At 39.2% G+C, this 16,689-nt stretch overlaps 1 protein-coding gene across 1 annotated transcript; it reads right to left on the bottom strand.

Moving 5' to 3' along the window:
* Window positions 1–3,583: 3,583 nt before the first annotated feature.
* LOC122031445 (amino acid transporter AVT1H-like) lies at window positions 3,584–4,468 on the bottom strand. The gene is made up of 3 exons (XM_042590564.1): window positions 4,342–4,468; window positions 3,727–4,268; window positions 3,584–3,631 (listed from the first exon to the last, which is right to left on the bottom strand). Exons 1-3 carry the CDS (start codon window positions 4,466–4,468, stop codon window positions 3,584–3,586), a joined length of 717 nt encoding a protein of 238 aa, XP_042446498.1.
* Between the last annotated feature and the right edge of the window lie 12,221 nt (window positions 4,469–16,689).

Below are 16,689 nucleotides of genomic sequence, written 5' to 3'. Positions count from 1 at the left end.
GGATACGACAACGTTTTAAAACCGTTGTGGTAGATAATTTCAACAACAGAAATAAACCGTTGTGGTAGACTCTTTTTACAACAAATTAATTTTAAAACCGTTATGGTAGATAATTTTAATATGTTTTACAACAGATAAAACTGTTGTCTTTTATCACTTTTTATAAAAAAAAATATCCGTTGTGGTTACGTACTTTTTACAATATTTCTAACCGTTGTCTTTAATGTTCATGTTGTAACATGATAATAACAAACAACCAATCTTTATTTAATATAAACAAACCACCAATACAAAACTAAATATTTACTACATTCAATCCATGAAAATGTTATCTTCAAATTTCAAAAATTAACTACACACATCAAAATGAGAAAATAATAGCTGTGTAATCGAAATCCAAAATATGCCAGCTAAAATCCTCTTCCCAACTGAATCTTTAAATCCTTCTCCAGCAACTTACTGGCTACATCTTCACGTGACCTAGTATACAAATTTCCCTTGGAAACAAATCTACAGAATTAAGCTGTAGGAGCTGATAAAAATAAACAAATTATAAAGACATTAAAAGATAAAATATACATGTAAGCGAATAAGAATTATCTTAACCTGCTGAAACACATACGGATTGATGATACAATTAAGCTTTACACTACTGTTGTCTTATTTGTGCAGCATGTTATTGGAAATTAGCAACTGGTATAGAAGGAAATGAAATTACATAACATCCACAGCTATTTGGAAATTTGCAACGATCTCAATCATATAAATCATTTGGTTCTTCATTGAGTTCAATTTAGCCCAGTGGCATATTCATATCAAAGCATGATACTTTAAGGTTGGCAATGCCATAAAACTTATCCAACAAACACTGAAAGGTCAAATGCAAAGTGCTAACATAACACATTCTAACACTGAGCAGAACTAAAAAGATATTTTCACCCAGAACGCTAGTTATGCATTATATATCAAATAGTAAGATAGAAGAGAATGCTTGTGTAATGGGGAAAAAAACTTCAATTGCCCAAGTAGAAAACAATTGGATAACATGTAACAATTAATGGAGCAAGCCAATGAAGCATCAGAGAAAATAGAAGAGTTACTCATGAAGTGCTTTGGAAAGTTACAAGGATTCCAACGGTTGGAACCTCACCAGACAAGAAATTTGTTGATAAATTCCTACAGTTGTTAAAAAAATCATAGTCAAGCAGTTAACTCTGCAACAACAAGGAAAGTCACTGAATAATACACTGCAATGGAAAGTCACTGCTTAGGGAGATGATGCCACTGAGCTGCATATAAGGAAAGTCACTGCAATGGAAATAGGAATTGGTAAGGCAAGCTTCCAAAACCTAAAATACTAATACAGATAAAAGAAAATACATCCATAAATAATACATCCATGTTAAAAAATACATCCATGAACAGGAATAAAAAAAATTGGAACAAGAATAATATAATTCAGGCATGGTTGTTAATCACAATTTGTCTCACAAATTTCTGATGCTCTAGCCCAAAATGGTCCAAACAAATCTGGATATAAAGTAGGAACTAAATTGAGTAGAGATCTCATGATCACTATGATCCAACCCTATGCTCATTCACCAATCATACTTAAGATCTAAGTCTTGAAAGCCTCCACTTAATCAAATATATAATTACGGTATTGCTAACTTCAGAGTAGATCATTTCGTACTATGTCACCTAAGAAATTTTTTTATATATGATAACCAATTTTAACTTCAGAGTATAAGAAGCGTTACTAACTTTTGTAATCATCATCCATCTTAGAGGAGTACCGTATAAAAATGCAACCCCTACTAGTTATAATGCATTGTTCATATATCTCCCACATGAATAATATTAGTCATCCTTAGCCATAAATTTTGGCTAACAAAACTAGATATTGAAAGATAATCCATATGATAAAATCAAAAATACCAAATATAATTTTCCAATAAATATTTTGTTAAGCATTGGGATCTTAAGATCCTATGACTCCACAATATTTCTAGATAGGAACTTAATCCAAAAAAAACAAATATGCCAAGAGATACAACTTATAGTGTCATATTAGATATAAATTTTTTGCAATGATACTAGATTACCTGTCAAGTGCCACTTCTGACGAATGTCTGACCAGCTAAATAGTAAGGAGCACCTTCTGGAACTTCCTACTCAACAAGAGAAACAAGACTAAAGCATGGAAACTAGATAGATTTATTAAAGTAAATAATATCATTATTTACCAATTATCTTCTCTCCTTTGTGTGGAGGATCATTCCTCTCTTCAAAATTCATAATCCTTTTGCTCATTGCAAATATCAGGAATAGAAGACCAGATATTATGGTATGGAATCATGATCCTTTTGCTCATTGCAAGATACCCTTTTATTAATCCTAGGGGAATTCATCAATTGTTGATTACTACCTAAAAATAATTAATTTGTCTTTAAACTAATCCTCATAAAATATGTTGGCAAAAAGTATCTGTCATCGAGAGAACCATTACACTAAATTGGAGTAGATGGTGGATGTCTTCCAGGAAGAGGAATAAGTAATATTTTGTGAGCAAACAATTGAAGATATGTTGTTAGACCATTAGTTCTCTTGATATCTACAATCTTTCATAAACAAAAGAGAACACTCTCAGTGATAACCAATCTGCACTTGTCACTAGATGCTTGAAAGATCTAAAAGTGAAAAACTATGAAAAATTGACAAATATTAATCAAAGGACTACATAATGGAGAGAAAGAATAGCAACATCTAATAGTTATCACATATTTACTGATTTAGGATTCAAGAGAAATAAGTAAAACAAAGATTTTTTTAGCAATATTCATCAAAAGAAACTTTTTCCCCCTCATTTCTGAAACAAGATCAACATTTAGTAAAGAAAAATCTGAATTACCTCAACACCGTACTTTATGGCGACGCCTGCAAGTGTGTCCAATTTGGATACATGATGCTCGATGTACTTCAACGCACAAGGAGACGAGGGAGGAGCAAAGGTATCATATTTTCTCTCATGGGAAAGAGATTCCATCGCTATAGGGTGAATGCGACAAAAAAAAATGGGGGAGAAAACCTAGAATGACATCAGTTTCTTCGATCGACGACGCAAGAAGGTGGAAGAAGGTGAACAAATCAAAATAAAAGAAGGAATTGGTAACGCAAACAAACCGAGAAACGGAAAGTAACCTAGATCAGTAGATCTGGAACTCCAGATCACGTCCTGGCCTCCGTCGTGCATGCTCCCATAATCCGGACCCTCGCTATCGCAAAGAATTCACAACCATATGTAAAGCGAGAAAAAAGAAATATAGATTAACTTAATACCTATAATACGAACAAGTGTTTCCCTCCCAGACAAATCTGTAACATGCTGCAAGCCCAAAATAGGTGAGAAATTAATCAAAGCTTTAATTCCCCTTCTAAACCTACAGATCAGAAAATGGACTTATTTGACTCACAATGAAAGTATTATTAAAAGAAGCAAAGATGTGGGCAACACCGAACACGCTCTACACCGCACTAGCTTTCATGGGAGCCCAAGGAGGAGAATGTGACGCTTGAGCCAACTCTACGGGAGGGGGAGCAAGGTAATAATGGCGAAGCTTGCAATGGACACCTGCATCATCATATTACATAGACGATTGAATTAGTTTTTAGCAAATTAATTCAAGCATTTCCTCGATTGGATGAAAAAAAAAATTCTATATATACCTTGGTGAATTTGGAAGGGTCTTTCATGGCGGTGTAGATATTGGGGAACACAATGTGGCCAGCGAAGTTGAACATGTACAAGCCCGAGATCCTCGGGAGCATCTCCACCCTCAGTGCCAGAATCTCATGACTCCCTTCCACGCCGCCGAATGCCGCCACCCACGCAACCGTCGCAAACATAAGCAGAGACATGTGGATCCCTCCCAAGGAGAGGAACGAGATCGACGACATGTCCCGCAACCACAGCGTCGGCAGCGCCACCAGCACCGGGTTATCGCTGAGCGAGATGGTGTAGGACACGGGCGCGAAGAAGATCTCCAGGTAGATGAAGGCAGAGGCTACGATCCTGCCTTTGGATCCAAACGCTTGCTCGCCGATGTCTTGGTAACTCTTGGAGTCACCGCCGTCGTCGTCGAGGCACCTGCCGATGATGTGCGCGGTGTACGTGCACATGATTCCGAAGCCTATGAGCAGCAGCGTCGAGCTCCATCCTCCGTTCTCTAGTGCGTAGGGAGCCAACAACTGCCCCATCCCTGAACCGACTGACAAATCAGTTACGGAAGCCGATTAAACATTAACGGTAATCAACGGAAAATCGAGGATCCATGCGTGTACCTATAAGCATGCCGACCATGTTGATGACAGAATGCGTGAAAGAGCTGGTGGCCTTGGCATTTGCCTCACTCGCACAGGCACAGACTTTGCTCTCGTCCATGCCAATCACACAATTCGCGGCCTTCATAGCCTAATTCCGACGAAGTTTCACCGAGAAATGAACGCTTGCTTAGCTTGGATCGATGTTGTCGGAGGACTTGGCAGTGGCGCTACTGGAATTTATAAGGTCGACTTTGAATGCAATGGTTAATGACATGAGAGAACAGTAACAACGAAGAGGAAGACGGCGACGCGAGAGGCGGATCGAGCTTCGGCTGCGACAGGTCGAAGGGAGGATCCCATGGCTTGGGGTCGTGCTTTGGAAGGCTGTCGCAATGGCAAAGGAGGAAGTCGACTAGGGTTTTGAGGCACTTACAAATCTCGCACAAGTGCTCCATTTGGTGTCATGGCGTGAAGAGATAGTCGAGGAGAGGAAAGAAAAATGGCTTAGGGTTCGAGAACGCTAAGGGGAAAACACGACGCGAAAAGATTTTTGCAGAGAGGGAAAGTAAAACTGCGAGGGGAAATGACGAAACAAATAAAGCCAAAGACAACGATTTTATTAAAACTGTTGTCGTAACCCCTAAAAAAAGCGCTTAAAGACAACGGTTTTAGAAAATCGTTGTAAAAAGTATTGTTGATTCAAAAAGAAATCACTCAATGACAACAGTTTTCCCAAAACCGTTGTCTTTTATATTTAATGGGGAGTTCAAAGACAACAGTTTTGGCAAAAACCGTTGTCTTTAAGCAAATATGCAACGCTTTCTCTTAAAACCGTTGTCGTAGGGGTGTTGTCTTTTAACATTTTTGTTATAGTGATATGCAGTCCTTTACTTTTAGGGTGCAGATTTGAAGTTTGCTACTTCCTTAATGAGCAGAAATAGCTCTTTAATTTAAAGCATGTGTTTCATTTACCCTTAGCTGAACATGTGTAGTTTCATTTACCCTTAGCTGAACATGTGTAGTTTCACTTACCATTAGCTAAATGTGTGCAGTTTTCTATGGCTAATAGATGTGCAACTTTCTTATTGCTATTGGACGTGTAGTTTTCTTATTGCTACTAGATGAGCATGAACAACTTTTCTTTTTAAAGCATTCAGTTTCCAGATTCTTTTTATATACATGTATATCCGAGTTTTTGTGAGTTAGATAGCGCTTACTAAGCAATTTTGCTTATAGATTGCATTTCCTCTTACTATAGATAAAGGTAAAGGGAAGCTATAGCCAGAAGGAAGGCGATAAGGAGGTGTGTGGTGGATGTACGATGCCTAGACTATGGAAGTCTTGGGGCTAGAAAGGAGTTCTTTTAGTTTTCTTTCCTTATTGCTATGTTAGAAGTATTTGGGATCGGGAGTTCTTTTAGTTTTCTTTCCTTATTGCTATGTTAGAAGTATTTGGGATCGTGTATGTTATCTTGCTGTTATTAGGACATGGTAGATGAATTGTGATCTCGTGTGACGTCACTAGTATAGTTCTCTTATGCTTTTGGGTTATTTTTAACTTGAACATGGGTTAATGCACATCAAAAATGGGAGATTGCTAGTACTTCTTCATGGTTGTTTTGATGTGGTCAACCAAGTTCAGTTAGGTCCTATTGTATTTGATCCTTGTGTCTAAGTGTGCAGGAACTTAGGAACACAAGAAGTCGAGTGGAAGACGCAACTAGTGAGAAGGATGGCACGGGAGAGAGCCGACAGGCTCAGTGCATCCGAGGGATGAGATACTATAGAAGAGTACACCGATGGACGAGAAGGATGTTGGACCCCGTGGTAGTTTTGATGTGATCAACCAAGTTGGTTAGGTCCTGTTGTGTTTGATCCCTGTGTCTGAGTGTGCAGGAGCTTAGGAACACAGGAAGTCGAGCGGAAGACGCAGCTAGCGAGAAGGACGACACGGGAAGGGAGTTGACGGGCTCGGTGCGTCCGAAGGACGAGAGAGCTGCGGAAGAGTACTTCGGTGGGCGTGAAGAGCGTGCGTGGTGCTCGAGGGACGTTAAGCCGGGATGGAAGGCTGCTCGAGGAGAAGGTCGGGAATTGGGTTCGGGTGAGCCCTATTCCGGTTGGCCGAAATCACCCAAAAGAACGGAGCGTCGGAAGCTGGAAAAACCAAGCTGGAATCTGTGCTGCCAGCTTGGAGGCGCCTCCATCATATGTGAGTGGTGTTTGACACTTATTTAACTGCGTGGGTGTTTGATATATGTTCCAGCCACCTGTGGCTGATGTATACCATATATGTATCTCAGTTTATGGTCACCGGTACAGGGGAGGTGTTGCTGAAATTTTTCGGTAGGGACTCCTCGTGGTTTCAATCATACCGGTTAAGTAGAGTTAGTAGTTAAGTAGCGCCCACCTCTAGAGAGTAGTAGGGAGGTTGGGTCGTTACAAAAAGAACACTTGGATAAATAATTAAAGACTGAACTTAAAAGAAAAGAGACACCAGAGTTTACTTGGTTACAATCGGGGAGGTTGTTAATCCAAGGAAGATTATCACACTAAATTCTCCTTCAGGCGGAGAAGCCTCTTTTACAGCAGTGTAAGCACAGAAAGAAGGAAGCTAAATAAAATAGGAAAGCGCACAAGTGTTGTTACCAATGCTTGTTGAATTGAAAAGCTTCTGGACCAAGGCTGTATTTACAGCCTTGGTCGGGGCACCTGGAGGGTTCCAAACGTCTGGAAGGGGATAAAATTTTATCCCCTTCGCAATGGATCACGATCAAACACGATCCGGTCAAAAGTCGGGTTCCGGGCGCCTGGACTGGTCTGAGCGCCCGGACCACTAAAGTCAACATAGTTGACTTTTTTTGGTCTGGGCCCTTTGCTTCGGTGCTACTCACCTCGGTCCGAGTCTTCCACTCCGGCTCCGCTCGCTTGGATGATTTTGGCTAACCGAAATAAGGCTCACCCGAACCCAATTTCGGCCTTCTCGAGCAACCTTCCACTCCGACTTCTCGTCCCTCAGAAATGCCGCACGCTTCTTCTTGTCTGCCCGCGTACTATTCCGCAACACCTCGTCCCTCGGACGCATCGAGCCAATAGGCTCTCATCCATGCCGCCCTTCTCGCTTGCTGCGTCTTTTGCTTGACTTCTTGTGTTCCTAAGCTCCTGCACACTTAGACACAAGGTTAAAATACCACAGGACCTAACCTAACTTGGTTGATCACATCAAAACAACCTTGGGGTTCCAACAGTAATTAGATCCTATCTCTCTGAGACCAGGATCTAGTCAAGGTCTCAACTTAGGTTTCCTAAATGGACCTAAGTTGGATTGACGCCTACAGTTCCCTCAACTGGGAACACATCCTCAATGGATCTCTTCTCCAGTTGCTTACCTTCACTTACTACTTACAGTTGCTTGATTTGCCTTTGACCCACTAAGTCTTTCTGCCAGTTGTCAGGTCCCGCGAATCCAACTGGATTTCGGCTGGTTGTCAAGTCCTACATACCCAACCGGACTTCCCGCCAGATATGGAGTCCCACCGGACCTATTTGGACTTCGCATCAACTATCAGGTCTTGCAAACCTAGCTAGATTTCAACTTGGTGTCAAGTCCTTCAGACCAGTCAATTCCTTCACACTTAGTAGAAAGGTTACACAAATAACACATCTAACTTTAACTTATTTGTCATACATCAAAACTTGATTATTTATGCAACCTGCACTAACACTATGGGTCCATTTGATGTCCCGACTATTCCAACTTCGTGTTGTTATTCTGCTATGACTCTGCTACACCTGACTACTACTGAGAAACTATCCAACACCAAGCTCGAGTCGACTGTCTACAAAGAGTGTTGGGTAGCGAAGTTTGATTTCTATACTTAGATTTGCATAAAGGAAAGTGTAGTTTGTTACACTTTTCCTATTCTTTTTTTTGTACGTAATCTCTTCTTCTAGCGGATTCAGAAGAATACTCTATTAGTGAATACCCATCGATAGGTCCACGGAACCTGGTTCTTAGAGTAGGAGTCACCGAAGGCTCCGAACCAAGTAAAATCACTTGTGTTCTTATACTTTCCTATTTTCACCTTTTCTGCTGCACGTACTTACTTTGTTTTTAAAAGAAAAAGAAAAGTTTTTTAAAAACCACATGATTCACCCTCCCCTCCCTCTCACATGCGTCTTGATCTAATGAATATTCTAGAACATATGACACCAAGTAAATGAAGAAACGATTATGTAGTTGTCAAATCTTGTCTCCTAAATGCTTCATCCTTCAAATATATGGTGCTTAGTGGATGAAGAGGTAGCTAACGACTCTCAAATATGGTCCGCTCACTAGCTCATATGAGGATGATGAAAGAGAATGTAGCGTATGATGGGGAGATGCTCTTTTGACAGCTATTTAAACCCTAGAGGTGGTAAGTGCAAGGAAAATCTAAACTCTCTCACACACACATTCTCTTCCCCTAACTTGAGGGTTGAAGTGGCCTATCAGGATATCTCTCTGGTACTATTCTAACTCTCTATTGAAGTGTGTTTAAGGTACTCCTTGTTAGAGTGTATACTAAAAGCCTAGCTTTTTGTAAACATTTATTTTGAAATAAAGAATCACATTGGTCAAATATTTACATTTGTATGCTAAGTGTAGTTGTTTAATTAATTTATATTGTAAATAACATGGTGTGTGGTGTCATACACAGAAGATCATGTTATCAATTCCTTATAAATTATAAACTGTAACTCACGACTAAGATGGAAAGGAACAAACCATTGGAATAGTCATAGTGTAATTTAGTATTAGTTTATATTAACTATAAAATTACACTAGCACACTCTGAGTATATTGAGCAGGATCATTTAAGGTAAGTTCTTTTTATACTGAATGGATAAAAGAACAAGACCTTTGTTATTATGGAAGTGTGTGCTCTTAATCCTGATATAATAACAAGCACATATATCTAGTATTTATTTCTTTGACTTATCAATGGGTGAGATTTAGTTCGATAAATTAAGAGGCCCGATAAGTTGGGAAATGATATTATTTATAGTATGTGTTGTTGATTATAGAAGGAAACTGTGTCCTAATAATCTAGGTTAATAATGCCCCCAAGAGGAGCTCAAAAGGATTGTTATGTAAACCCTGCAGGTGGACTTAGTCCGACATGATAATAAGGTTGAGTGGTACTACTCTTGGAGCTAGATATTAATTAAGTGAGTTGTCAGCAACTCATTTAATTAGCGGAGATTCGATATCTTAAACACAGAGAGATTAACACACTCATGATAAGAAGGATCCCATATAGTAATATGGGATTTGTGCGATAATTCAATAATAACTCTTTAGTGGAATGAGATATTATTGATGAACTCGAGTTGGGTGTTCGGGGTGAACATGGGAAGCTCAAGTTCATGGGGAGACCAAAACCAGTTTCTCCTCTCGGTCCTTGTCGTAGCCTCTTATTTATAAAGTGTTATACCCACTCATACCCACCTTCTTACCCACCTTAAGGTGGCCGGCCAAGCCTAGCTTGGAGCCCAAGCTACGGTCGACCAAACCAAGGTGAGATGGTGGCCGACCCTAGCTTGAACCCAAGCTTGGTGTGACTGACCAAAATAAATTAAAAAGGATTTTATTTTTTAAAATCTTTCTTATGTGAAAGCCATGATTTTAAAAGAGAGTTTAAAATTTAAATCTTTCTTTTTATAGTTTTCTACAAAAGATTAAGAGAAAAGTTTGATATTTTTCCTTATTTGTAGTTAAAAGGAAAATTTTAATTTTTGATAAAACTTTCCTTTTTAGCCATCCTCATGATTTTAAAAGAGAGTTTTAAAATTTTAAATCTTTCCTTTATAGTTTCTACAAAAGATTAAGAAAAGATTTAATATCTTTCCTTATTTGTAAATTGAAAGGAAGATTTTAATTTTAGAGAAAACTTTCCCTTTTGTAAATCATCCACATGTTTTAATAGAGAGATTTTAATTTTCCTTTTATGACCAACCATGAAGGGAATTTTTTAAAGAGAAATTTTTATTTTAAAAATTTTTGGAAATAAATTAGGAAGTTTTAATTTTGTGTTTAAAACTTTCCTTGATTGGAGGGATTAAGGTGGTCGGCCATGTGTAGTTTAAAAGAGAAATTTTTATTAAACTTTCCTTTCATTAGCAAAGAGAATAAGGAAGTTTTAATAAAACTTTTCTTATTTGCCAAGACCAAGAAATATAAAAGAGAGGGTAAAGGTGCCTCACCTCACAACACATAATCTAGTATTCCTCTCTTCTATTCCTTGGTGGTGTGGCCGGCCCTCTCATCCTTCATCTTCTCCTATTCTTATTCCTTGGTGGCCGGCGACATCTCATCTCAAGGAGCTTGGTGGTGGCTGGATCTTGTTAGAGGAAGAAGGAGAGATAGGAAGCTTTGTTTCTTAGCATTCCTTGGAGCTTGGTTGGTGGCCGAAGTTCTTCATCTCTAGGAGTTTGTTGATTGGCCGAAACTTGCAAGGAGAAGAAGGAAGCTTGGGTGTATTCTCGTCTTGGTAGATCATCGCCCACATGACGTCCGAGATAAGAAGAGGAATACGATAGAAGATCGTGAGGTCTATAAGCTATAAAAGGTATAACTAGTTATTAGTTTCTGCATCATAACTAGTTCATCTTTTTTATTTAGATCTTGAAATACCAAACACAAGAGGCTAATGAATCCAGGTTATCGAATTTATGTTTTCGATTTTGTGTTTCTTTTATTTTTCAAATTTGTGATTCAATTGTTCTTTTTGGTTAAACCTAGGGTTACTATAAGGAAATTAAATATTAAATTTTGTTGAAAGGCTTTGTCTAGGAAGTGGTGGATGCTCCTATACCCAAGAAGGCCTAGTGCCTCGCCATGTTTAACCTGGAAGCCAATCTTTGAAATTAATATTTAATTGAATTTGTAACATGGGTGGATTTGGATCAATAATGTTATGCATTGTTTGCGATCCAAGTCTAAACCACTAAGAACAGATAAGTTAAATTTGAAATCAATAATGTTAAGTTCCGTTTGCGATTCCAAATTTAATTTCTAAAGAACACAATAGGTTGTTAGGAATGGTTCAGGATTTGCACAAAATTTTTGTACAGGGGAACTGGTACGATATTCCCAGTAGTAACCAACAATTGGTATCAGAGCTAGGGTTTACCTCTATGTGTTTGGTTTTCAGTTTAATTATGCACATGTTATACATAATTTAGGCAGGATAATAGTAGGATATGCTAACTCTGTAGTTGCAGACTCCAACTATTATGACTTATAGAGATTGTGTGTGATTGGACCTTTGGACATGTCAAGGGCATTTTATTTGTGTGCATGATTGTATGTATTAAATACAGCGGGAGTTGTATTAGTTTTAGGATTTTACATTTTTGTTTCGATCTAGATTACATGTACATTCCTTTGTGGAATATAAGATCGATATATGTAAAATTTTATTTTTATCGCGGATCATATCCTTGCGAGGCATGGTACTATTTGAGGACCAGAGACGCAAAGGAAAAGGAAGCAAGATAGATGTGGCGACTGGACCCGATTGTGGTGGCTAAAGCTGGCAGCAGCTAGGATTGGTAGCACACGGAGGAAAGTGAAGGAAAAGACCATAATAGTTGGAAAATTATTTTTCCATATTTATTGCTTTATTTGCTGTGATGTGTGTGTGCATGGTTAAAATTCCTCACCTTAAATAACTAAGTGGGAGAGGAATTAGTAAATAAATTCCACGATCTCCATTACTGGTTTGTAAGTGATGCAATAAACTTGCGTGTTGGCTCTGAGTTCCTTCCTCCACAATGAATGAGTTTGTTTGCGGATCACTAGATCAAACTTCCTTTATGGATGGTTATAGGAAATTATTTAGGAGCGTGCGATCTTCTCCAACTAAAGGGGCATAATCCTATTTAATGGACTAAGTAACAAGTAATGGTATACACTAGACACATTTAATAGTATCCTCCCCAACGGAGTCACTTCTATTATTTGTGTGACCAAAGGAATACCAACTATTAATTTTATTTGTCATAAAGTTAGGATGACAACATACTAAAATTAATGGGTAAGACCCTCCTCTTACAAATATTGAATTTGTATACGTCCACACTAACATGGCATGCAAAATTCACGGTATTTTGAGATGTTGGTAAATTTAAATAGTATCGTTTGAGGAATCAATATTATTCTAAATTTAGAGTCTTGACCAAAACTTTATTTTGTGATTCCTAGGATGGCTTTCAACCCACTGACTATTATACTGAAAGAGAACAAACTTACTGGTCCCAACTACATAGATTGGAAAAAAAATCTGGACATTGCCCTAACTACTGAAGGCTATAAGTTTATACTGTTAGAGACCTACCCTGATGCACCTAATAGTGATTCTAGTGAAGAGGAGATTGAGTATCATAAGAAATGGGTAAAAGCAGATGAGATGACATGGCGTTACATTTTGGCTTCAATGTCAAATGTGCTACAACATTAGCATCAGGGCTTACCAACTGCTTATGATATGATGAACAATCTCGAAGAACTCTTCGGACACTAGAATCGGGCTGCTAAGCAAGAGGCAATGAGAAAATTAATGATAGCCACCATGTCAGAGGGGACACTTGTAAGGGATCATATCCTAAAGATAATGACTTATTTGAACGAAATACAGATCCTTGGAGCTGAAATTGATGGGGAAACCTAGATCGATATTATTCTCTAAATGCTACCCAGAAGTTTTGAGCAGTTCCGCCTGAACTATAACATGAACAAAAGGGCTTATACGTTGGCGGAACTTCTGACAAAACTTCAGGCAGCAGAAGGTATATTTTGTCATAGTTCTCAGATTCACTTTGCTGAAAATGTTTCTACTTCTAAGTCGAAAGACAAGAAGAAGAAGAAACAGGTTGGCTCAGCAAAGAAGATGAAAAGATCTCCAGGTACTTGACCTAAAGCTGGAATGAAGAAGCAAAGGGCAAGTGCTTCATCTGCAAGCAGTCGGGATATTGGAAGGCAGACTGTCCTTGTACCAGCCACCATGTGGAATGTTTAGGGAAATTTTATTTGGGAGATCAGCCACCTCACCTTTCACCAGCTACCAGTTCTTGGCAGCCAACGTCTTCGACTTTAGATCAACAGTGATACATCCAAATTTAGGTGAGTTTTAGAGGTGATTCCATTGTTACGTTGGATTGCATTAGTGGTAATGGATTGTACAAATTGGTTAGATTTGTATTAGGTTGATTATGTATAGATTTTAATCTAATTGAATAGTGGTACGATTAGGGTTAAGGAAACTAACCCTAGTTGACCGATGGATTAAATATAGTTAGGGTTAATGTCTACGATAGATTAGGGGTTCCCCTAATTAGGTCTGAGTATTTTATTTAGCTGATTAATTCATATGAATTTAGCTAAATAAAATATGTGTTAATTGATGCAGGACTCTAATTTGAGATGAGTGTCTCAATATAGGATCTTTCAGATACAATCTCCATTTTTGAGGCGGCTACTTCTGGCTTAACTCTTGATATAGTCATTTTAGATATACATAATGGTTTATTTCTAATGGTAATGATTATGTTTGCATCTGCTTTGATATGCCACTATCTGGTTCCTGTTGTCTGTCTATATTCCTATCTGTTATACATTCCTACTTATATTTTCTTTGATTGCCACCATGTGTGTCATTGTTCATAGAAATAGTGACTTACATTGCATATTGCGTAGTAGTCTTGTTGTTTGTCATATCTAATTTGTGTACTTAGGTTTTTGATACCTAGACTACTGTATGATTTATTTCCTTTTAGTGCATTTTATATGGAGGTGTATACTGTCAGTATCTACATGTTTAGTGTCATGCACCATCTTGCATGATTGCATGTTGGCGATGGTCGGCTCCATTATTGTTGAGCGCATCGCCAGTTACATGATCCGCACACACAACCACTCATGGGTTAGTGGTATATCAAGCAGGGTGTGTGCAGTTTGCTCTGTCAGAGCTTCGCTGGTCCGCTTATGGATAGCGATGATTGCAGCGTGTAGCGAGCAGGGATCCCTCCCCTTGACTATGATACAGGGAGATGAGAGCATTGAGCTCCTACACTCTGTTTGGGGTAGGAGGATAGGCAATTACAGGCTAGTTCCCACTCGGTCACTCAGGAGCAGTGATGGCAGAGTGCACAGTTGTCATAGTCCTACCCGCTCGATCTCACCATCGAGTGTGAGATGGCTGACTGGCGTCAGGGGTGACACATGTCATTTTTGCATCATATGTATGGATTGCATTTATTGTTTGTGATTGCTGCATTTTAGATGCTGCATTTGTTTGGGTTGCATATGTTTGACATGCATACAGGTGACATTTTGTATTTGATCTGATAACCCTTTACATTCAGATAGGAGGTCCTGGTGAGTACAGTTTTCTATAGCCCTTTTCAGTTTGTATTTCCTTTTATTGTTCAGAAAATTGTACCGCATGATTATTTATGTTAGTTATAACTTATTATGCATGTCTATCTGGTATCCGCTGAGTTGCTGAACTCACACCGTTGCTTTATATTTTTATTTCAGGTTGATGCTGTCAGGAGGTTTCAGTTGCTAGTCCCCTTGTCGCAAGAATTTTCGATTTGGTCTTTTAGTTTCTAGTTATTTGCTTAGAGCCATGTTTCAGACTTGTATTGGTTTTGCACTCTGAATTTTATGTGGTTTGTCTTTAAGTATTGTACTGGTTGAGTTTTTTCTTGCTTGGTGGATTTGTATTTGTTATGTTTTGCTACGCATCTGCCAATTGGTAGAAGAGGTAATTTTAGATGTTTTTTTGCTTTCTTTTGTATTGTGGTGACATCCGGATGCTATTTTGATATAAACTGCGTGGTTTGTTTAGTATTTTTATTATTATTGTTCCGGTCGTGTTGACCGAGATTAGTGTGGCCTGGAGGGCTTATAGTAATGTCTTAGAATGCCACCGGTACAGGGGAGATGCTGCCGAAATTTCTTCTGTCAGAGACTACCTGGGGTGTGACATAGGATTTGATAGGCCATGGTAAATCAATGAACTGATGTCTATGTTCAAGTGAATAAAATATTAAGAACTCAATTGTAAAATACCAAAAAAGGGCGAATAACCATAAGGATTTTTTTCAGAATTTTTAGAAATTTTCTGGGAATTTTTCGGAGCTCGTATGACGAGTTTAAGGGGATAAAATATTGGGCCCCAGGAAAGCCTATTTAGGCTACCCTATTTAAACGAGGAAATGTTTGATTTTCTTTTTATTTTTCATTTTATTTTTCTTTATTTTCTTTTCTCCCCCGCATGCCCGAGCCGTCCCCGACGCCATTCCCCGCCCCTTCTCCTCTCCCGATCTTCTGCCCTAACCACTCCTTTTCCTAACCTGCGCCGCACGTGATGGTTTCTCCTCCACTCGCGTACAAAACCGTGTTCGAGGAATCTGTATCTCCTTCTTCCTCCCCGAGCCGATCCTCTTCTTTCCCCTCTTCTTCCCCGACAGCCGCTTCTTCCTGACACACCCCCTCTGCCCTCTACGTCGTCGCCGTCGCAACCCACTTCTCTCCTTCTCCTCCGCCGCCCAATTCGGTAGATTTCCTGAGCCCTAGGTTGGGTTCACAACCGGCCGACTTCCTCCTCCCTGGGCTCGCGACACAGCCGATCCCTTCCCTTCAGCCGGGGTGCCCTCGTGACCTCAAGCTCCTCAACGTGCCCTAGATTGTCGACGTCGATTGGGGCTCAGAGCATAGAGGTGAGGATCCGGATCTGGCGACAATCTATGGAGGCGGCTAATCAAGGTAAGGCAGTGACGAGAAGTTTATGGATTTGAGGATCTTGTTTGATTTGGTTTTTTGGCTTGTGACCTTCTTCCCGTTCTACACTAGAAGGAAGATCTTGGATCGATTCTTGCTGTTTTCCCTTAATTAGAGCTTAGACTCCTTCTTCCTTGTGGAGGAAATTTAGGGCTATTGGTTGGAGGTAAGTGCCATACCTAGCTATGGATTTGGGCTTGATTCTCTATTTGGGTGTTGATTGCTTGATCTCACCTTGATCCGAAATCACAGCAGATCAGCTCACTTTGTACTAGCAGGGGCTGAATGCTCTAGATCAACAAGCACGGCTGTGAAGTTGCTTATTCTTGTTCAAGCAGCTGCTTACCTTGAATTCCAGCAGCAAACAACCCTTAACCAGCAGCAATCAACGACTGTGAATACGACTGTGAATTGAGGTAAGGAGTAGGGTAATGAAATGAATATTGTTTATGTGTTTGAATTAGGTATGAGGTAGACTTCATGATTAGTATAATTGAATTAGGTTTGTATTATTAATCTAATGGGTTGATTGAAGATTAG

Source organism: Zingiber officinale, chromosome 11A (genome assembly GCF_018446385.1).
Source record: "Zingiber officinale cultivar Zhangliang chromosome 11A, Zo_v1.1, whole genome shotgun sequence".
NCBI lineage: Eukaryota > Viridiplantae > Streptophyta > Magnoliopsida > Zingiberales > Zingiberaceae > Zingiber > Zingiber officinale.
The sequence above is the reverse complement of the archived record's forward strand: the minus strand, read 5'-3'. Positions and strand labels throughout refer to the sequence as shown.